Source organism: Sapajus apella, unplaced genomic scaffold (genome assembly GCF_009761245.1).
Source record: "Sapajus apella isolate SASKATOON/1434 unplaced genomic scaffold, GSC_monkey_1.0 scaffold95, whole genome shotgun sequence".
NCBI lineage: Eukaryota > Metazoa > Chordata > Mammalia > Primates > Cebidae > Sapajus > Sapajus apella.
The window spans coordinates 6,996,958-7,020,887 of NW_022437035.1; the positions used below are offsets into that span (position 1 = coordinate 6,996,958).

Sequence of the window (23,930 nt, forward strand, 5' to 3'; positions counted from 1 at the left end):
GCAACCTCCGCCTCCCGGGTTCAGGCAATTCTCCTGCCTCAGCCTCCTGAGTAGCTGGGATTATAGGCACGCACCACCATGCCCAGCTCATGTTTTGTAGTTTTAGTAGAGACGGGGTTTCACCGTGTTGACCAGGATGGTCTCGATCTCTTGACCTCGTGATCCACCCGCCTCGGCCTCCCAAAGTGCTGGGATTACAGGCTTGAACCACCGCGCCCGGCCTCCTTCCTTTTTAAGGCTGAACAATATTCTACTTTATGTATAGACCACATTTTGCTTGTTCATTGATTATTTTCATTTATTATTGCTTGTTCATTTATTATGAAATGTCCATGGACAGTTCAGTTGCTTCCTTCTCTTGGTCATTGGGAATAGTGCTGCTATGAACATGGATGTGCAAATATTTCAAGACCTGCTTTCAATTCTTTCGGTTCTTTTTTCTTTTTAAAAAAATTTTTGAAATGGCTCACTATAGCCCCAACCTGTGGGGTTCAATTGATCATCCCACCTCAGCCTCCCGAGTAGCTAAGACTACAACCTTGCACACCACCACACATACCTAATTTTTAGTTTTTTTTTTTTTTTTTTTTTTTTTAGGTGGAGTTTAGTTCTCGTTGCCCAGGTTGGAGTGCAATAGCACAATCTCGGCTCACTGTAACCTCTGCCTACCAGGCTGAAGTGATTCTCTGCCTCAGCCTCCTGAGTAGCTGGGATTACAGGGGCGTTCTACCACGCCTGGCTAATTTTTGTATTTTTAGTAGAGACAGAGTTTCACCATGTTGGCCAAGATGGTCTTGAACTCCTGACCTCAGGTGATCTACCCACCTCGGCCTCCCAAAGTGCCAGGATTTTAGGCATGAGCTACCACTCCCGGCATTTATTTATTTATTTAATAGACAGGATCTTGCAGTGTTACCCAAGCTGGTCTCAAATTCCCGGGCTCAAGTGATCCTCACACTTTGGCCTCCCAAAGTATCCCACCTCAGCGTCCTCAAGTATTGGGATTACAGGCATGTGCCACCATCCCAACCACGAGCATCTTTTCATATGCTTGTTGATCGTTTGGACAACATCTTTACAGCAATGTTGATTCAAACCCTTTGCTCATTTTTTAATCAGTTATTTGATTTTTGTTGTTGAGTTGTACAAGTTCTTCTTACATTCTGGACATTAATCATATAACTAGTCAGATATATGATTTGCAAATATTTTCTCCTATTCCATAAGTTTCCATTTTACTTTGTGGATTGTTTTTCCTTTGATGTAGTCCCATTTGTCTGTTTTTGCTTTTGTTACCTGTGCTTTTGGTGTCATAGCCAATAAATCATTGCCAAATCCAATGTCATGAAACTTCATGCCTATGGTTTTTTTCTAGGAGTTTGACAGATGTTGCATTTAGGCCTTTAAATCTATTTTGTTTTAATTTTATTTATTTATTGAGACAGGGTCTTGCTGTGTTGCTCAGGCTGATCTTAAACTCCTGGCCTCCAGTGATTCTCCCACCTTAGCCTCCCAAGTAGCTGGGATTACAGGCAAGAGTCACTGCACCTTGCTGGGTCTGTAATCCATTTTGAGTTAATTTTTGCGTGTGGTGTAAGATAAGGGTCTAACTTCATTCTTTTGCATAAAGACATCCAGTTTTTTCAGCATCATTTGTTGAAGAGACTGTCCTTTCCCCCATGGAGTGGTCTTGACATCCTTGTCAAAGATCATTTGACACGGGGAGAAAATCAAGGCCTTTTGAAAAACGCCTACACTAACGGGAAATGAAAACACGTTGTTTCAATGCCCAGCTGCAGCTGTGCCATCCCGGACCAGATGAGAAGCTACATCGAGGAAGGCGGACCTCTAAGGTTCCTTCTCACATCTCTAGGCTTTGCTAACTAGCTATAAAGCCCCGTACTTCCAAAAAGAATGATAGCCATAGCCTGTAAGGAAGTAGATGGAAGTCAAAAGCAGTTGCTGTGGCTGCTGACAAAGATTGCTGGTTGAGACTTGTATTTTGACACTTAGAGTCTCCTTATTCATCTTGTATTCATCCAGTATATGCCACCATGACTCCCCTCAGGACTGGCCTCACTTCTGCCTCTCCCGCATCATCATCTCCTGCTGATCCCTTGCTCCACTGTGACACCCCAGTGACAATGGGCTCTATGTGCATTCTGACAGGGGAAGGTGGGCGTGAGTTAGAACCGAGTCCTCAACTCACCTGTGCTCCGGATCATGCAGCTTCAAAACATTGCTCAGAGGTGATTTAAACTCAGGTTAAAGCAGCAGTAGTTTACTCTGGCTTGAGGGTCCCCAGATGACCAGGGCAGATCTCCTTCAGGCAGTGCCACTTGGGAGTAAGCTAGGGGGTGTGTCTTCCCATTGTGATGCCAGAAGTACAGGAGGGTGAGTGGGAGTCACAGCACCCCAGCTTCAGCCTGCACCCCCTTGTTCCATTCCACATTCCATTGGCTGAATCAAGGCACACGGCCCGGTCCAATATCAGTGGGGTGGGAAGATATCCATTCCCCATTCTAGCAGATCCTGCAAAGTCCAGTGGTAAGGGGTGTGGACTTATAATAGTAGTTCAGGGATGGCAGAAAGAATTGGGAGAAATGCTTCAGTCTGTCACAGCCTCTAACCTCCCTCCTAACGATCACGCCCTTTCATCTCTTTATCTATAGACTAAGAGGACGGGGCTAAGTGATGTCTGGGCTTCCTTCTAGCCATATCTGTCTGAAAATTTGATGGGAAACCATCTGGAAGAAGGAGGAGGAGAGATGGGATATCAAAGATGGCCTGTATGCTTGGCACTGGGCTTGGCACATCAAGGGACTCGGGAAATGTCTCTTGACTTAATGGCTTGGAGATCTGAGTCCAGGAGGCCAGGAAGCTGGTGACTGACCTAGTGGGGAAAGAATGGGGGAAGCTTTAGCTGGGCCGCAGGTGTTCACTGGCCTTCCTACCCCTGGGACCACAGGCTCTGGGCGCTGCTGTTGGAGTTGCAACTTTACATCTTTGGAGTTGCAGTGACAGCATCCAGATGCTTGTCTCCCCTTTCTTTCCCTGCCATCACTACCGTATCTGTTGCAGTAATGGCCTGGGCCCTTGCTTCTGAACCCTGGGGCAGCATGGGAGCAGGATTTGATGGTGTGTTCTGGCTCTCAGACTTGGGAACCTTGCAGGCAGACTGAGTGGGGACTTTTTGCTAAGTCGTTGCACTGTGACAAGAAAGGCACCATCTTTGAATTTTCTATTTTTAGAAAATAAAATTATTTTGCTAGATACAGGCACGGAAGCAGTTTTCTTCTTTTGAATCCCGCAGCTCTCCTAAGTTTGTATTTATTTTATCTGTCTTTTCCTTGTAGACTTAGGATTAGAGTGTTCTTAACCTTGAGCTGATTCCCATTGTGCCTTCTCTCCAGCCTGTGCTTACCCAAGTGCCTTGCAGCCCTCTCGACATTTTCCCTGGCTTCAGGCTGCTGCCTTCCTTGCTCCCCTTCCCTTCCAGCCTTAGTTTGTGCTCAGTGGCAATGTGTTATTATGTGTGCATGTGCAGCTGTGTGGCAGGACCAGTAGCTCGTGTTTTGTCTGTTTCCTCCCAGAAGACCCAGCCCACAATAAGTCAGTGTTCAGTAACTGATAGCCAGCCACACATTACACAGATGTGCCATGATGAGATTTTCCAGGTCCCTGGGAAAGTTGCATGGTGTGGAGGCAGAAGAATCTTTAGGTAGGAAAGGAACTTAAAAGTCACCAAGACCAGGCATAATGGCTCATACCTGTAATCCCAGCAGTTTGGGAGGCCAAGGTGAGTGGATCACTTGAGGCCAGAAGTTTGAGACCAGCCTGGCCAGCATGGCCGAGATCCCATTTCTACCAAAAATACAAAATTAGCAGGGCGTGGTGGTGTACCCCTGTAATCCCAGCTACTCAGAAGGCTGAGGCATGAGAATTGTTTGAACCAAAGAGGCAGAGGTTTCAGTGAGCTGAGATGGCATCATTGCACTCCAGCCTGGGCGACAGAGTGGGACTCTGTCTCAAAAAAAAAAAGAAGAAGTCACCGAGCCAGAGCCAGGATAGCTTGAAGCCAGGAGTTCAAGACCAGCCTGGGCAACATAGGCCCCATCTCTAAAAAACAAACAAGCAACAACCAGAAAAAAGCGCCATCAAGCCAACCATCTCTCTGTTCATTGACTTCTTCCCATAGCATCTGAACCCCCTTATCAAGCCTCTGAGCAAACCTCTCAGGTGACAGAGAGCAAAGCTCTAAGACAAGCTGGTTGTTCCTTAAACAACTCTGAATGTTAGAAAATTTTTCTGTTGGGCTTAGATAGGTTTCTGAGCAACCTCTGTCCTCATTGGGATGTTTCTCTGTCCCACACAGCTGGGGTTATCCCTTCCACGTGGCTGTACTTGTCATCTTCAGAGAGCCTGGGTCAGTGTTCCTATGTATCATCTGTTGCCACATAACAAATCACGTTGAAATTTGGCACTGTGAGGCAACAATAAGCGTTATCTCACAGTTTCCATGGGTCAGGAATTCACATATGGGTGATTAATTGGGGTGATCCTAAGTGGGCTCAGGATCTGTCATGAGGGCTGCTGTCATTTGAAGGCTTGACTGTGGTTGGAGGCTCCACTTCCAATGTGGCTCACATACTTGGCAAAATCGTGCAGGCAATTGGCAGGAGGCCTCAGTTCCTCCCCTATGGATTTCTCCAAAGGGCTGCTTGAGTGTTCTCGCAACATGGCAGCCGGCTTTTCTAAGGGAGAATGAGCCAAGACAGAGCAAGGCAGGAATCCCAGTGTACCTACCCTGAAACCCACACTCAATTTCTACAATATCATCTTAGTTACGTGGATAATCCCTGGTCAGTGTGGGAGGAAAACGCCACACTTCCATGACTTTCCTTACCTGTCAACAGCCCTGTTTGGCTATTTGAAACAAGAAGGGAAGAAGTCCTTGACAAACTGTTTCATAAGTGTAAGGGATATTTTTGAATATAAGGGTTTGGCTAGTAATGAATGCTTAACTAATGAGAACCTCCTTTTTAACTCCCATATTCCTGTTTAACAGGAAACTAGGACTGGCTTTGCCAGAGGATGAGGAAGACATAGTTGAGACTTCCTTGGGGAGCAGCCAGGTTGTAGAACCTTGTCGTGGGGAGACCCCTGTCTGCTGATGGAGTCCTTCCCTCGTTCAGTCCAAATGGTGGATGGGAGGCCAAGTATGGTGGCTTACCCCTGTAATGCCAGCACTGTGGGAGGCTGAAGCAGGCAGATCACTTGAGGTCAGGAGTTCGAGACTAGCCTGGCCAACATGGTAAAACCCTGTCTCTACTAAAAATGCAATAAATTAGCTGGGTGTGGTGGCGGGTACCTGCAATCCCAGCTACTTGGGAGGCTGAGGCAGGCGAATCACTTGAACCTGGGAGGCAGAGGTTGTAGTGAGCTGAGATCACACCACTGCACTCCAGCCTGGGTAACAGAGGGAGACTTCATTTCAAAGAAAAATAAACCCCCCAAAACAAAAGGTGCATAGGAGAAAGAAGGTCACTTGTGGTTGCTGGGTGCTGTGGGGGCCCAGGAGAGTGGCTGCCCCATGGAGACCCGGACCTCATCTGTCTTGTTCACCACCGTGAACCCAGTGCCTGGTCCGTGGCAGGCCCTCAGTGAATGCCGCACTGACTGAATGAAGAATGACTGTGTGGAGCAGGGGTGAAGGTCATCTCCCACGCAGACTCTGGGGAGTCTACAACTGCCTGTGGTGTGGGGTCTTTGGTTCTGTAGGCCGCTGTTGTGTTTTGACAGGAGTTTACCTACCATTCCTGCTTCAAATGAAGCTTGATGGGAGTCACTTTTACATAAGGCGATTTCATCTATTGCTCATGTCAGTGTCTGTAATACTGGAGACCGTGAAGGGAAAAAGCAGAATTCCTGAATAAATTGTATGTCTCACCATCAGATCTGCAAGCTCATATTGTAATCCGAACATTTAAGTTTATAATTGGCCTCAGTATGTTAAATTTGGAGTAAAATGTTTCCTTAATTATCTCAAATTCATGGCATTTCAATCTTTCACTTGGCTTGGTAACTGGTTTTCTTTTTTAGAAACTTCTTTGCTTAGTATAGTATTTTGGTAGGTTTTTGTGCTGTGGGATTTTTAAGCTTGTGAAAGGAAGAATCTGGGTTGCAGGAATATCCAATAGATTGTGGCTGCAGCTACTGAGATTGTGTGATGACTTAAAAAACAAATCTGTTCAAGTATCCTGAATTCTTCTGTGGAGGAGAATCTGGATGTACAGGCCCACAGCTATGCTTGAAATAGGCCCAGCCCTGTGCCCTAGAGACCCTGCCAGCTCCCAGCTTGTCACGAGACACTTAGCGCACAGCCTCATTCCTGTGCCTGGCTCCCTGGGACTCAAGAGGTCCCCTCTGTCACCAAAGTCATTCAGTGCTGCTGTTTGTCATGGCTACACACAGGGAAGATTTAAACAATACTTCCAAATTTTATTTTTTATTTTGGAAATTTTCAAAATATACAAAAATGGAGATGTCAGTGTAGTGAAATCCTTGTCCACATCATCCAGTGTCAACAAGTCTAACCTTAGGAGTCCATCGAGGGCCAACACTCAATGAAATCCCATACATCTTCAACTTTCACTTGTAAATATTTTAGTACAGTGTGTATCTCTTTAGAGTTTTTAAAAAAGTAATCAAAATAGTATAAACACGCCTAAGAATTTAACAATGATTACTTAATATTATCAAATATCTAGTCAAAACTCAAATTTCCCCACTGATTTATAATTTTGTTTATAGTTTCTAGAAATCAAGATCCAAATAACTTTCTTTCTTTCCTTCTCTTCTCTGTTCTGTTCTTTTCTTTCTCTTTTCCTTCCTTCCTTCTTCTTTCTTTCTTTCATCTTTCTCTTTCTTTTCCCTTTTTTCTTCTCTCTCTCTTTCTTTCTCTCTTTTTTCTTTCTCTCTTTCTGTCTTTTCTTTTTTTCTTTGTGTGTGTGTGTGTGTGTGTGTGTGTGTGTGTGTGTGTGTGTGTGTGTGTGACTCTGTCACCCAGGCTGGAGTGTAGTAGCATGATTGCAGTTCACTGCAGTCTTTACCTCCTGAGCTCAAGTGATCCTCCCACCTCAGCCCTCTGAAGAGCTGGGACTACAGGCATGTCCCACCATGTCAGGCTAATTCTTTTTGAATTTTGGTAAAGACAGAGTCTCACTATATTGCCCAGCTTGGTCTCGAACTCCTGGGTACAAGTGATTCTCTTGCCTTGGCTCCCCAGAGTGCTGCTGGGATTATAGGCATGAGCCACCGCATTTGGCCCAAATGACTTTCATACCTTACAACTGGTTGATATTTCTTCTAAGATATTTATTTATTTATTTAGAGATGAAGTCTCACTCTGTCTTCCAAGCTGGAGTGCAGTGGTGCGATCTCGGCTCACTGCAACCTCTGCCTCCTGGGTTCAAGCGATTCTCCTGCCTCAGCCTCCCAAGTAGCTGAGACTACAGGGGCATGCCACCACACCCAGCTAATTTTTGTATTTTTAGTAGTGATTTCACCATATTGGTCAGGCTATTCTTGAACTCCTGACCTTATGATCTGCCCTCCTCTGCCTCCCAAAGTGCTGGAATTACAGGCATGAGCCACTACACCTGGCCTCCACCATGTCTTGTCATGGTTTGTTAGCTCATTTCTTCTTAGAACTGAATAATATTTCATTGTCTAGGTATACTATAGTTTATCTATGTCACTGAAAGACATTTTGGTCACGTGTGTATTTTGGCAATTATGAATAAAGCTGCTATAAACATCTGTGTGCAGGGTTTTGTGTGGACCTAACACATCTTGCTGTGAGCTGGGCAGGGGCAAAACAGGCCAGGTCCGCGTCTCATGGAGCTTGTGCTCTGGCTTGTGAGCCATGCATAACAGACAGTGACCAAGTAAACCAAAATATTATTTCTGGACAGATACCCCAGTGTGCTCCATGGAAAGAGCCCTGTGCTGGTGGCAAAGAAACCAAATTATAGGCCGGCTGTGGTGGCTCAGGCCTGTAATCTCAGCACTTTGGAAGGCCAAGGCGGTGGATCTCTTGAGACCAGGAGTTCGAGACCAGCCTGGCCAATGTGGTGAAGCCCCGTCTCTACTAAAAATATAAAAATTAGCCAGGCATGGTGGCGCACACTTGTAATCCCAGCTACTACTCGGGAGGCTGAGGCATGAGAATCATTTGGACCCAGGAGGTAGAGGTTGCAGTGAGCTGAGATCCCACCACTGCACTCCATCTTGGGCAATGGAGTAAGACTCTTCAGCACCCCTGCCAGAAAAACCCAGAAAACAAATTCTGGTTCTGCCTTTGGTGTTCACCACTTCTATGGACTGGGGCATGTGATTTGTCCTTTCCTGGTCTCCTCCCCTTTCTTGGCTGTAAAATGGGGCTAATTTCCCCCAACAAGTACCTGGCATATGGAATATACTTGATAATACTTGGTAAATATTTGCTAAATGAATCAATGTCTGCTTTTCTGATTTATGGTCCTTGTGAGGGTGAAAAGAGTCTTTTTTTTGTTTTTTTTGAGACAGATTATTGCTCTGTCACCCAGGCTGGGTGCAGTGGTGTAATTTCAGCTCACTGGAACCTCCGCCTCCTGGGTTCAAGTGATTCTCATGCCTCAGCCTCCCAAGTAGCTGGAATTACAGGCATGCACCACCATGCCTGGCTAGTTTTGTGTTTTTAGTAGGGACAGGGTTTCACCATGTTTCCTAGGCTGATCTCAAACTCCTGGCCTCAAGTGATCCACCTGCCTCAGCCTCCGAAAGTGCTAGGATTACTGGTGTGAGCCCTCCAGCCAAAAGAGTCATGTTTGTGATAGGCTCCTACAGAAGGTGAAGCACTACATAGACAAAAGTTGTATTGATAGGAATGCTGTGCTTTGTAAATTACTCTCATCCTATGTTTATGTAAAAATGTAGTGATGTCTATTTACAATAGCAAAGATTTGGAACCAACCCAAATGCCCATCAATGAGGGACTGGATAAAGAAAACGTGGCACATATATACCATGGAACACTATGAAGCCATAAAATATGAGTTCATGTCCTTTGCAGGGACATGGATGAAGCTGGAAGCCATCATTCTCAGCAAACTAACACAGGAACAGAAAACCAAACACCGCATGTTCTCACTCATAAGTGGGAGTGGAACATTGAGAACACATGGACACAGGGAGGGGAACATCACACACCAGGGCCTGTTGGGGGTCAGGGGGCAAAGGAAGGGATAGCATTAGGACAAATACCTATTACATGCAGGGCTTAAAACCTAGATGACGGGTTGACAGGTGCAGCAAACCACCGTGGCCCATGTATACCTATGTAACAAACCTGCATGTTCTGTACATGTATCCCAGAACTTAAAGTAAAATTTAAAATAAATAAATAAATAAATGTAGTGATGTGACTTTCAGTGATGGGAGAACGGTTTCCAAGTCTCCTTTTTCATTGTTATTTTTAAAATTACATTAGAAGTGTCCTTGTAGCAGCATTTATTTAACATTTCTCAAGGGAAACTTTAAATGGCAAAGAATCAGGCCAGTAGGAAAATGAAACAATGTCAGGTCTCAGAGTGACAGCCTCATCTCCGAAAGCGAACACTGCATAAGTAGAGGCTTCCATTTGATGGGCAGCGCCTGACATTTGTGATGCTGCATTGTCTGAGTGGTACCATCAGACCAGCTTTGATGGCTTTTGAGAGTATAAGCGAACCTAGGGACAAAAGTCCATGCAGCCCAATTGGTAAGACATGGAAGGGGCTGGGTGTAGGGAGGTGGGCCTGGCTCTGGTGGCTCAGTGCCCCATTGGGACCCCAGCCTATGCATGTGGAACAGGGAGGTACCATCCTATCTTTCCATTACTTCTTAAATGACTGTCCATTGTGAGACATTGCTAAGGCAAGTCCTCAGGATGTGGTAGTTAGGATGAACAAGCTGAGCTTCCTTCCTTCCACCTAGGAGGGTCCTAACGGTGTCCCCTTGACCTGAGAGGTAGAAGAACTGAAAACCGCTTTTTCCCCTGTCTGTGTCTCTTAAACACTGCCCTTCCTGCCCTCTGACATGCCTTCTGTGGCCGTCGCCCAAGTACACCAGCAGGTTTTTAGTCAAAAACAACAGAAAACCAATCCCGGATATTTTAAGCAAAAAAGCTCATATATATGTGGAAGGGATCTTGGGTAGCTTGTGGCATCCCCAGAAAGGCAGGAAAATGTAGCTCTCATAGGAGAGGTGAGAACAAGGGAGGCTGGACAGCTAGATCTGTGGCCAAAGTCATGCCGCAGAACCACCCCGGAGAGGACACTGATACCTGGGCACTGCTGCCCCTAAGAACCAGTCATTGTTGCTGCTACCATTGCCAGGAAGTAATTCTCATTCCTGTTTTTTTAAACATAAACTTTATTTGAAGTCTAATGTGTGAAGAAAAAAGTGGACAAGTAAGTGTATATCTCAGTGAATGTTCATAAAATGAACACCTTGAATAACCACTACCCCACTGAAGAAATAAAAACATGACCACCCCTTGGCTGGGCGCAGTGGGATTACAGGTGCCCGCCACCGTGCCCGGCTAATTTTGGAGTTTTTAGTGGCGACGGGGTTTCACCATGTTGGCTGGGCTGGTCTTGAGCTCCTCACCTCGGGTGATCTGCCCACCTCTGCCTCTCAAAGTGCTGGGATTATAGGCGTGACCCACTGCACCTGGCCTAAAATACTTCTTTCTTACTAATTTTAGGAGTTCTTTATATTTTCTTAATCCAAGTTCTTTTTTTTTCTTTTTGAGTTGGAGTCTCACTCTGTTGCCCAGGCTGGAGTGCAGTGGTGTGATCTCAGCTCACCGTAACCTCTGCCTCCTGGGTTCAAGTGATTCTTCTGCCTTAGCCTTCAGAGTAGCTAGGATTACAAGCATGTGTCACCGTGCTTGGCTAATTTTTGTATTTTTAGTAGAAATGGTGTTTCACCATGTTGTCCAGGCAGGTCTCAAACTCCTGAACTCAGGGGATCCACCCTCCTTGGCCTCCCAAAGTGCTGGGATTACAGCATGAGCCACGGTGCCTGGCTCAAATTCTTTGTTGGGTATATTTATTGTGAATGTATCTCTTAATTGGTGGCTTATTTTTTTGAGCATACACTTTTTGCATCTAACTCCAGATAAAGAAACCTCTGAAAATGCATGGGATTGGTCTGTGTATGCCATGGTTTCCAGGGACCTGGAACGGCAAATCTTAGGCTTTTTCAGCCTCTGTTCCCTTAGCCGGGCTTTGCTTCCTGTCGACATCCATAGGGTCCCTCGGAAGTGCCTGGCAGCCATCAAAGACACCTGTCCAGGGGACAGGGTGTGCTCCCCAGCCTCTGCCCCTCTCAGCTGTCCTCTTCTGGGCATCCTTCCATTTACTCACTATGGAGACCCTCTTTGGAGAATCACTGGGCTGGGCACTGCATTCAGACATCACACCTACTTTGGTAGCTTCTGCTATCACGACTGTTTAACGATTTCTCATCACATTTGTGTTCTCAGAGGCCTGCAGTCACAGAGGCCTCCACTCCCTGTGCAGCATATACCCGAATGTCCCTTATATATCCCTCAAGTTTCCCCGCTCTGATAACAGTGATGGGATCTGGAGAAAGCAGTGCTTTCCTAGCTAGCTCAGAGAAACAGTGTATTATTTCTCCCAGCCCTTGGACCTGGTTTCACTATTGCCTTGCCAGAAACTTCTAGCCAGATCCAGCCAAACAAAACCCAGAATTATTCTGCAAGCCCCCAGTGCACTTGAATCCTAATTCTTTCACCCACCTTGTGCTCAGATAAGTCACTTGGTTTCTCTGTGCTGTAAAATTCTCTTTTAGTAAAAGTGGCTCAGGTACTGAACTTGACTAAGCATGGTGGCTCACACTGTAATTCCAGCACTTTGGGAGGCCAAGGCAGGAGGATCCCTTGAGGCCAAGAGTTGGAGACCAGCCTGGGCAACATAATGAGACCCTGTCTCTATATAAAAACAAAAGATACTGAATTTACATTACCCTGATGTCTAAGACTTGTAAATACATGGGAAACACAAGGCAAAACCAATAATTTGTGATAGCTGGCTGCAACTTTTGCTTTGTTATTTGTGATGGAGTGGGCATTTGATGATCTGGATTTTTGTAGGTTTTTTTGTTTGTTTGTTTGAGACGGAGTCTCACTCTGTCATCCAGGCTGGAGTGCAGTGGCACAATCTTGGTTCACTGCAACCTCTGCCTCTTGGGTTCAAGTGATCCTCCCACCTTAGTCTCCTGAGTAGCCAGAATTACAGGTACACGCCACCATACCCGGTTGATTTTTGTATTTTTAGTAAAGATGGGGTTTTACCATGTTGGCCAGGTTGGTCTTGAACTTCTGAACTTCTGAACTCAAGTGATCTGACCACTTCGGCCTCCCAAAGTGTTGGGATTACAAGCATGAGCTACCATGCCCAGCCAGTTTTTGTAGTATTGTGTTAGTGTGGGGTTTTTTTTGACAGAGTCTCGCACTGTCGCCCAGGCTGGAGTGCGGTGGCGCGATCTCTGCTCACTGCAACCTCCGCCTCCCGGGTTCAATTGATTCTCCTGCCTCAGCTTCCCGAGTAGCTGGGACTACAGGTGTATGCCACCACACCCAGCTAATTTTTGTATTTTTAGTAGAGACGGGGTTTCACCATGTTGGTTAGGCTGGTCTTGAACTCCTGACCATGTGATCTGCCCGCCTTGGCCTCCCAAAGTGCTGGGATTACAGACGTGAGCCTCTACACTCAGCCGTTAGTGTGGCTTTTGCAAGCGTGCTCTGTAATTTGGCTGATGGGCCCTGAGTACTCTTGTCCTTCATATTTCCCTCATTAAATGAACTTTAGAAAGTTGTAACTAGTACCTGATAGAAACTTTAACTTGACCAGAAAAGGAGATGCCATTAGAACCACAAGGAACCCATTGGTTGCAGTTACAGGAGGTGTTCATTCTGAGAAGATGTTGCCCCTGGGGAGGTGCCTTAGCTGAGACTCAGTGGCACACACCAGAAATGACCCAGGCAGAAAGAGCTGGGCTGCCAGGGCTGAGGCGGCTTCCTAACTGTCTGGGAGTGCTGCTGGAGCCAGCTGGAGGCTGAGCATCTATGAGCTGTCTAGTCCACGCTCACACTGTGATGCAGGGAACCATGGAATCGGGAGGCTGATGGCTGCGAGGCACGTTCCCTGTCCTAGATAAGCCACCACCGTGCATGCCCTTCTTCTCACCTCACTCTTAACTCACTTCTACATTTAAGTCTTGCGAGAATGCTTGTCACTGGTGAAACCTGAATCCTGGAGTCTTTCCAGCAGGTCGTTTTTGGCTCTCTGGCCTCTGTGGCATAGGAAGAGGGGGAAAGCTTTGAGCAGCTCCAGGCAGCTGAGGTGCAGAACTGCTGCAGGACCAAGAGGAGTTGTGTGGATGCTGCGGTGGTTCAGTATTCTAGGCAGGAACTGTGCAGAGGGTTGAAATGCAGCCCCACTGATTACTGCATGAGAAAAATTCAGGATGGTCATTCTGAACTAACATAGTGTGTTCATGTTAGTTGAACTAACAGGTCTGAGAACTGCTGAAACAAAGCATTACAAACTGGGTGGCTTAAAACAACAGAAATTGGCTGGCCGCGTCGCTTATGCCTGTAATCCCAGCACTTTGGGAGGCCAAGGCAGGCAGATCACGAGATCAGGAGTTCGAGACCAGCCTGGCCAACATGGTGAAATTCTGTCTCTACTAAAAATACAAAAATTAGCCAGGCTCTTGTGGACTTTAACATCTTGATTATGGACTTCTAACCTCCAGAAGTGTGACATAATAAATTTCTGGGGTTTTTTGTTTGTTTTTTTGACATGGGAGTCTTGCCTTGTTACCCAGGCTGGAGTGCAATGGCACAATCTCGGCTCATTGCAACCTCTGCTTCCCAGGTTCAAGCGATTCTCATGCCTCAGCCTCCTGAGTGGCTGGGACTATAGGCACGTGCCACCATGCCGGGCTAATTTTTGTATTTTTAGGAGAGATGGGGTTTCACTATGTTTCCCAGGCTGGTCTCAAACTCCTGTCCTCAAGTGATCTGCCCACCTCAACCTCCAGAAGTGCTGGAATTACAGGCATGAGCTACCAAACCTGGCCTCAAGTTTGCTTTTAAAGCCAGTTTTATAAAGTATAAAAGTATAGGCCAGGCACGGTGGCTCATGCCTGTAATCTGGTACTTTGGGAGGCTGAGGTGGGAGGACTCAAGGCTAGGAGTTCGAGACCAGCCTAGCCAACATGGTGAAACCTCATCTTTGCTAAAAATACAAAAACCAGCCAGGCCTGATGATGGGCGCCTATAATCCCAGCTACTGGGGAGGCTGAGGCAGGAGAATTGCTTGAACCTGTGAGGTGGAGGTTGCAGTGAGTTGAGATCACACCACTACACCCCAGCCTGGGTAACAGCCAAACTCCATCTAAAAAAAAAAAAAAAAACAAAAAAAAAGTATAACATACATGCAGAAAAATTGGGAAGTCACAAGGATGTAGCTAATGAATTTTCATGAGGTGAGCACCTCCCTTACTTTGAATTTATTTCCCTTCACTTATTGTTAACAAACAGTGGCTTGTCATTTACAGGCCTGTGTCCTTCCCAAGCTAGACCACTGAGGCCAGAAAGCTGTCTTATTTATTTTCGTATCCACTCCCTCCCCAGTTTCTAGCACAGTACCTTTATATAGTAGCCCACAGGAAGTGCTTGCTGAATTAGCATTCAGAAGGTTGGATGGGAATTTCACAGTGAATCAGGGTCACTTTGAGCTTGCGTTGAATGGAAGTTCTGCATAAGGCTAAGTGCTTTGCTCCAGAGTGGTAGCTTTTGGTCTTTCTGTGCATCTGGATTCAGATTCACTGCCCTGTCAATATTTTTTTTCCCATGGACATTTTTGGGGAAGGTCCTCTGGAAAACATAGCCCAAGGCAGGGATTAAAGAGCTGACACTTTGGGAGATACAATCCCAGGGCAGCAAAGCAGCAAAGGCAAGTGGCAGAAGAGAGATCAAAGTGACCACCCGACACGTTCGCTTGCTGGGTGACACTTCACAGCGAGCTACAGAGAGACACTGTGGGTCTCTCAGCAAGCGAGCTTGCCTGGCACATGGTCTTTTTCAGAACATATGCAAGGAGAAAACACACCTCAGAGCCATCCACGGAGGGAAGAGTGGAGGGGGATTTATCTGTCCTGTTCCTTTTCATCTCCCATTTTCCACTGTGGCATTTTATGTAAGCCCAGAAGTGGAGGGACGGCCCGGCCTGGGTGAGGCATCACTGAGAGGGACAAGGAAGGAGGTGGTCGGGGGAATCTGAGAAGGCGCATGAGGCTTGTGTCCAGTATGGTCCACACCTTGCGCTGTTCAGGTCTGCTCGTGCCCTCCCATGAGATCAGCTCTCCTCCTTCAATATGGGAATCTCCATTTTCCTTGGAGAACAAATACATCCTCATCCCTTCCCTGTGCAGGAAGGTACAGGTCCCATCAGTGACAGAAGCCATTTCCTGGTACTGGCCCATTGAGGTCGCCAGGAAGAGTAAAGCAAGAAGGTTGTGAAACAAGGTCGTCTGCTGCTGCCGTGGCTGGTCCTGATGCCGTCATTCTTACTAATCATCTTCCTCCTGCACTACCCACTCTAGATCCTGTCCACTCTCCATCAGCACTTTGGCTGCTCTGTAATGTTTGCAGTGAGGGGTCTACGTGTGTTGTTGGTCTTGCCCATTATCAGCCAAGATACCAGGGCTGGGTGTGGTGGCTCACACCTGTAATCCCAGCACTTTGGGAGGCCAAGGTGGGCAGATCACCTGAGGTGCAGGGGTTCCAGACCAGCCTGGACAACATGGTGAAAGCCCATCTCTACTAAAAAGACAAAAATGGCCAGTGTGGTCACTCACACCTCTACTCCCAGCACTTTGGGAGGCCAAGGCGGGCAGATCACCTGAGGTCAGGAGTTCGAGACCAGCCTTGCCAACATGGTAAAACCCTGTCTCTACTAAAAATATAAAAAATTGGCTGGACGTGGTGGCGGTGGCCTGTACTCGCAGCTATTCAGGAAGCTGAGGCAGGAGAATCACTTGAACCCAGGAGTCAGAGGTTGCAGGAAGCCGAGATAGCGTCATTGCACTCCAACCTGGGCAACAAGAGTGGAACTCGGTCTCAAAAAAAAAGAGAGAGATCCCAGGGAGTCCTCTGGGTTTTATTCCAGACATTCTCCTCCCATCCCCAAACGGACCTCTCACCTAATTCCTCATGGCAATTAGGATCAGTGACTCCTGGCTGTGGAGTCACTGCCCTCTTTGTTGCTCACTGGCATGAGGAGCCATAGGTGGCCAAGTGGTTGTGGGAGTGTCCAGGTCAGTGGGATCCTTGTTTCATATTCCTCCCTTACCGCAGGACTAGATCCTCTAACCCAGCTGATCCAAAGGGTGTGGGGATGGGGAGCACACACCCTGCAAAGGGCAACCATGTGTGATGGTGAGCAGGGTCACTCCTGGGCCTGTCTGCTGTAGCTGCGGGGACATGGCGCCAGGTATCAGTTGTCAGCTTAAGGCATCCTGGAGGACAGAGGCTCAAACCTGAGGGAAGTTTCTCCATCTGTGCCCCAGCTAAGCCAGGAAGCCATTCCATTGTTTTGTCCGGCTCGCTGCCCCGAGTGCAGCTGGGTTCATGCGATTCCAGTGAATTTATGGCCAGGAGTCATGGGCACAGCTCCTAGGCTGAAATGGGCCTCTTGGTATAAGGCTGTGTTGAATGGGAGTCTAGGCCAGCACACAAGGCATGCAGTAACTTTGGACCATGGGACTACTGGAGGCACTACAGGCAGGGAAGGCAACCCCATTACCAGAAAGTGCTTCTGCTTCACGAAGGATAAATTGTGTATCCCTCCAAGGTAGAAGGGTCTGATATAGGTAGCGGCTGTCTGGCTCTTCCCAAGGATGGGCCATATCAAGGAGGGCTCCATGTGATGTCTGCCGCTGGTTGGTTGGGCACTTAGTGGAGCCGCGAGATGAGCCTTGGTGCTGTGAAGGCAAAACAGGAAGAAAAGCAAGGGGAGGATGCAAAGTGACGTGAGGCTTCAAGGCCTGGCCACCGCGCTGCAGCAAACTGCAAAGCTCAGAGAGGCCACTCATGTTCTCTGGGCTCATGGACTTCTCTGGAATGTTTGCAAGATTACCTCGGAGAGACTGCAGCAGGGATAAATGAAGAGCATTTCCCTGCCTGGTTCCCATCCACTTCCATTTCCCACGGCTCATTGTTTAACTTGTGAGGCACTAACCCTTCCATACTGTGGGTTGGAAAAATCCAGCTTCTTGGTGACCACTTAGAAAGCCAGATTCCACACTCTGAGATGCAGTACTTCTCCCAAGTCCAATAATGCAAGGCGACTTGGCTTAAATGGAGGAGGAAGAGAGAGAACTGAGGTGGTGCACCAGTTTGCGTCAGTGCACAAGGTTTGTGTCCAATACAGCTGTGTTAGTCACTAAACATAGATGGTCTCCATGGCCTAAAGAGTGATGCATTAACTATAACAGGCTTCCAGGTTCTGCTAGCTGGAATCCTTGACAGAGGTGACAGTGTACTGGGATCACTGTGAATATTATTTTGTTGAGAATTGATGTAGTTAACTTAGCGGGGTGTTGGGTGTGGTAAATTCTGATGTAGTTAAGTTGTACTGCAGATGTTTACTATTGTATTTATATTTATTCCAAATACATCAGATATCAAAGTATGCCTCAAAACATGTCTCCTTAAAAATGGCAGAAGATACATTATCATGTTTCGTTTTTTTGTTTGTTTGTTTGACGGAGTCTAGCTCTGTCGCCAAGGCTGGAGTGCAGTGGTGGGATCTTGGCTCACTGCAACCTCCACCTCCTGGGTTCAAGCAGTTCTGCCTCAGCCTCCTGAGTGGCTGGGATTACAGATGTGAACCATCACGCCTGGCTAATTTTTATATTTTCAGTAGAGACGGGGTTTGGCCAGGCTGACCCTGACCGTGTTGGCCAGGCTGGTCTCGAACTCCTCGCCTCAAGTGATCTGCCCGCCTCAGTGCTGGGATTACAGGTGTGAGCCATCATGCCTGGCCACATCGTCATGTATTTTGGAGATGAGCCCTGGTAAAACTGAGAGGCCCTAGGACATGGCCGAGTAGTGAGGCCACTGAAGCTGCTCAGGGGTCAGTAAGACCAGATGGTTCTGGAATGTTACACACCTCCATAAGCTCTTGAGGGACAGGAGTTACCACCGCCGCTTGAAGCTGGGTCCAGTAGTGTACTGTGAGCAGGGCTTGCACTTTGCCTCCATCTGGACTGTTGGACTTCCCTGGAAGGCTAACCTTCATAGAGAGGGTTACCTCAGCCAGGATTCACAATGGGAGAAACAAAATCATTTATTTACAACATGAGCAGGTGCACCACTCCCAAACAATAATCTGAATTTTAGGAGACATGGCTAAATTTTAGATCTTTTCAGGACTGAGTTTGAAGTCATTGAAAAACGTTTAAAAGCTGAATAAAAAGGATAAAAATAATACCTTGGCTACAGGTGAAAAATGGATTGAACATAGAACATCTAAATGAAAGAGAAGAGCAGAGCTAAATTCTAAGACTAGCAACTGTATTAGACTTTGATAGTTTTACGGGTCATTAGCCTCCACATTTATATATTTCACTATATTATTTCACTATATATTTTCTTCCAAATAATTTAGAAAGATAAACTGAAAAGTTAAAGTAAGAGGCTGGGTGTGGTGGCTCACACCTGCAATTCTAGCACTTCGGAAGGTCAAGGTGGGTGAATAACTTGAGCTCAGGAGTTTGAGACCAGCCTGGGCAACATAGTGAGACCTTGTCTCTACAAAAAAAAAAAATTAACTGCACATGGTGGCACATGCCTATGGTCCCAGCTACTTAGGAGGCTGAGACAGGAGGAGTGTTTGAGCCCGGGGGTTCAAGCCTGCAGTGAGCTATGATTGCACCATTGCACTCCAGCCTGGGCAACAGAGTGAGACTCTGTTTCAAAAAAAAATTAAGACCGGGCACAGTTGCTTATGCCTGTAATCCCAGCACTTTGGGAGGTTGAGGCGTGCAGATCATGAGGTCAAGAGATCGAGACCATCCTGGCCAACACGGTGAAACCTTGTTTCTACTAAAAATACAAAAATTAGCCAGGTGTGGTGGTGCGAGCCTGTAGTCCCAGCTACTCAAGAGACTGAGGCAGAAGAATGACTTGAACCTGGGAGGCTGAAGTTGCAGTGAGCCGAGATCACACCACTGTACTCTGGCCTGGCGACAGAGACTCCATCTCAAAAATAAATAATAATTAAAATAAAACCTTAATTTAAAAAAGTAACCCTGACTAGAATGAGTAAAGGATCAGTTTAGATTTGGATGCTGGGTCACTAGAAAAACTAATCTGCTATATTTTTATTTTCTAAAGTACTCATGTTACCTATTCATATCTATTTGCTCTTGTTTCATTTTTATTAACTTCTATTTTCATTGAGGTTTTTTTTTTTTTTTTTGAGACAGGGTCTTACTCTGTCACCCAGGCTGGAGTGCAGTGACACAGTCTAGGCTCACTGCAACCTCAGCATCCTAGGCTCAAATGAACCTCCCATCTCAGCCTCTCAAGCAGAGCTGGGACCACCCGAGTAGGCATGCACCACCGTGCTTGGCTAATTTTTGTGCTTTTTGTAAAGACAGGGTTTCACCATGTTGCCCAGGCTGGTCTTAAGCTCCTGGCCTCAAGTGATCTCCTACCTCAGCTTCCCAAAGTGCTGGAATTACAGGTGTGAGCCACCGCGTCCAGCCAGAAGTGATTCATCTTCTAAGCATTGACTTTGTTGGCTTTTTTATTAGCATTGGTTTTCTTCACAGGTTGTGAATTTTGGTTTTCAGGCTCATCTCGACTGGGAGGTCTTCTCTCCCTCCCTCCCTCAGCCTCACCCACTCTTCTTTGTCTAGTGATTTTTAAAATGTCTTTACTTAGTCCCATGGAGAGTCCCGTCTAGAACCAGATCCTACGATGGAGGCTTGAGGCTTCTGCCCTTGAGTGACATTGGGAATATCTCCAATCCAATCCCTGACCCTGGGTGCAGATGAGGTCAGGTTCTGGCTACAAGACTTTGCTGTCAGCTGTGACCCTGGGAAGGTGATAGCAGCATTAATTGTTTAAAATTTTGAAATGACTTAGATTTACAGAAAAGTCAGAAAAATAGTGCAGATAGTTTCTACTCTTGGCTTAGTTCCCCTTAGTGCTAACATCTTACCTCACCAAAGTACAATTCTCAAAACTAGGAAACTAACGTCATTATAATACTCTTTTTTTTTTAAATTTTGAGATGGAGCCTTGCTCTGTTGCCCAGGCTTGAGTGCAATGGCTCGATCTCAGCTCACTGCAACCTCTACTTCCTGGGTTCAGGCGATTCTCCTGCCTCAGCCTCCTGAGTAGCTGGGATTACAGGCTTGCGCCACTGTGCCTGGCTAATTTTTGTATTTTTGGTAGAGATGGGGTTTCACCATTTTGGTCAGGCTTGTCTTGAACTCCTGACCTCATGATCTGCCTGCCACAGCCTCCCAAAGTGCTGGGATTACAGATGTGAGTCACCGCCACCGTCTTCCTTTTTTTTTTTTTTTAACTCCAGAAATACGCTTACCCACCTGCCTGATTTTCTTGCTTCCTTTTTCTCTGATCTGCTCTTGTTCTGAGCACTCTGGCCAAAGGAACTTTCTTTCTCTTCTTTGAAAGCTGAGAACTGCTCCTCGCCTCGTGGTCTTTGCCCCTGCTACTCTCTCTGTCCAGAACACTGCCCATCCCCCTCTTATTTCTGAGCTAAGCCATAATGTCATTTTTGGTGAGTCACTGTACTATTTAACACCTGAACAATTTCTAGCCTAAAATGTCCTTAAATTTGAAAGCGTCAGGTTTCCAACAGGTATGCCCAGCTTCGCCAGTTTTCTAAATTATAATGACTTCCCTTCGAGCAAAAGACACCAGCAGCTAAGAGTTGTACTTTCCTTCAGCTACATGTCATCTTCTCTAAGAAATGTGCCCAAAGCACAAGGGAATCGGAACAGACAATCACTGTTCAAAAAAAGACAGATATCCTACTGAGTGTCAAGTCATTTCACTTTAGAACTGATAGAAGAATTTAAAAAATGACAGATGATGGGCAGCCAGGGGAAAAAAATGAGAATTAAAAGGCAGCAGAAAATTACCAAATGAGCTCCTGCCACTGGCAGTATTCAATGCTGGCCAATCACTCTGCCTCTTCTGATGCATTACATGGGAAGAGATTTGTTATGTCACTGGGGCTCTGACTTTCCTTCACGTGTCTAAGGGAGTGAGTTCGATCCAATCATGATAGTTGGATCGCCGTTTTCTGACACTGATTGTGATTGGAAACGGCATACACTTTAGTCACCTACACTTCCCTTTATTTTTATACCATTAGCTCCATAATCTTGTCACTAGCAGAGGGGCCAGTGCCTTGTCATGAGGTAGCACTGTGTTTGCCCAGCCAATGCCTTCAACTCACCCATGTAGGGCCAGAGAATGGGGCATCCTTGCTTCATTGATCTCATGATATAACAAAAGGGCAGCATCAGGGGTGACACGGGTCCCAGGTCCCTCCCAGCAGGAGATACCCCTACATCTGCCCCTTTAGGCTCTGGGACTCCAATTTCAGTTTTAGTGGCAGGAACCCAACCTGCTCCAACTCCATAGTTATTTATTTATTTATTTATTTGAGACGGAGTCTTGCTCTGTCACCTGTGCTGGAGTGCAGTGGCACCATCTCGGCTCACTGCAACCTCCGCCTCTTTGGTTCAAGTGATTCTCCTGCCCCAGTCTCCCAAGTAGCCTGGACTACAGGCAAACACCATACCCAGCTGATTTTTTTATTTTTGTAACTGCCCAAGGGGCTTACCTTGCCCGCTGCCTAGACAGAGCAGATTCATGAAGACAGGGGAAATGCAATAGAGAAAAAGCAATTCACACAGAGCCTACTGTGTGGGAGGCTGGAGTTTTATTATTACTCAAATCAGTCTCCCCAAGCATTTGGGGAGCAGAGCTTTTAATGATAACTTGGTGGGTGGGTGGAGAGCCAGTGAGCCAGGAGTGCTGATTGGTCAGGGATGAAATTAAAGGGAGTTGAAACTGTCTTCTTGTACTGAGTCAGTTCCTAGGTGGGGGCCACAAGATCAGACGAGCCAGTTTATTGATCTGGGTGGTGCCAGCTTATCCATCAAGTGCAGGGTTTGCAAAATATCTCAAACGCTGATCTTAGAAGCAGTCAAAATCTTGGGAGACTGAGGACAGTGAATCACTTGAGGTTAGGAGCCAACATGGTGAAACTCTGTCTCTACTAAAAATAAAATTGCCTTTGCAAAATTAGCCAGGGTCAGAATCTTGTAGCCTCCAACTTCGTGACTTCTAAATCACAATTTGTTTTGTTTTTTGTTTTTTTGAGACAGAGTTTCTCTCTTGTTGTTCAGGCCGGAGTGCAATGGCACCATCTTGGCTCACTGCAACCTCCATCTCCCAGGTTCAAGTGATCCTCCTGCCTCAGCCTCCCAAGTACCTGGAATTACAGCCATGTGCCACTATGCCCGGCTAATTTTGTATTTTTAGTAGAGATGAGATTTCTCCATGTTTGTCAGGCTGGCCTCAAACTCCCGACCTCAGGTGATCTGCCCACCTTGGCCTCCTAAAGTGCTGGGATTACAGCATGAGATACTGCACCTGGCCTACCATAATTTCTAACCCTGTGGCTAATGTTAATCTAGTCCCCAGGCAAGAAGGAGGTCTGCTTTGGGAAAGGGCTGTCAGCATCTTTGTTTAAACTATAAACTACAAACTAAGCTTCTCTGAAAGTTCGTTCAGCCTATGCCCAGGAATAAACAAAGACAGCTTGGAGGTTAGAAGCAAGGTGGAGTCGGTTAAGTTAGATCTCTTTCACTGTCTCAGTCATAATTTTGCAAAGGTTTCATTTTTACTAGACACTGGGTTTCATCATGTTGGCTCCTGCGCTCAAGTAATCCACCCTCCTTGGCCTCCCAAAGTGCTGGGATTACAGGTGTGAGCCACTGCTCCGGACTCCAACTCCGTGGTTCTAAGACGTAATGGAAAGAGTTTAGCACAGAGTATGAGGGCTGATCTGCCTTGAGAGACCCTAGGCAATCATTCTGCCATTTCCTGGTGTCTGCAAGGGCTTAGACCACGCCAAGCACTCCCTGCGCACATGGCACCGATACAGGCCCCCCATCCCTCTGCCACTGTACTCACAGAGAGCCATCGTGGCCTGAGAGCTCCCCTCAATCAAGCCATGACCAGACAGTTCCAATAGGCTTCATCTCCCAACTTTGACTCCAGGGCCTCTCCCAGCTCTGAGGGTCTGACACTCTGAGGATTTGCCTGGAGGGTTTCTTCAGTCTGGAGCCATTGAGACTAGGAGCCTCACCCCGTTCCTTCTCTTACCTCCTACAGAAATCAGGGTGAAATGGCCCACACCTGCCGTGGAACCATCAACCTGTCCACAGCGCACATTGACACGGAGGACTCTTGCGGTATCTTGCTGACCAGTGGGGGCAGGAGCTACCACCTCAAGGCCAGCTCAGAGGTGGACCGGCAGCAGTGGATCACCGCTCTGGAGCTGGCCAAGGCCAAGGCTGTCCGCGTGATGAACACTCATTCAGGTAGTGAGCGCTTGGCACAGCCAGTGTGTACATGGTGGTGTCATGGGTCTGGAGGAAGTGGGAACTGCAAGCAGCTCGGGCTCTATGGTGGCCAGGAGACCCAGGCCAGCCTGGATCAATCTGGAAGGTCAAGGTGTGTGCGTGTTTTGTGC

General features: G+C 46.8%; 1 protein-coding gene across 3 annotated transcripts in view; it reads left to right on the forward strand.

Annotated features, from left to right (window-relative positions):
- Positions 1-23,930, forward strand: part of OSBP2 (oxysterol binding protein 2) — a 200,805-nt gene that overhangs the window by 23,967 nt on the left and 152,908 nt on the right. For all 3 annotated transcript variants that reach the window (XM_032256907.1, XM_032256908.1, XM_032256909.1), the window contains exon 2: positions 23,570-23,778. In XM_032256907.1, coding sequence (XP_032112798.1) covers positions 23,570-23,778 — 209 coding nt within the window. The remainder of the gene's footprint in view (positions 1-23,569; positions 23,779-23,930) is intronic.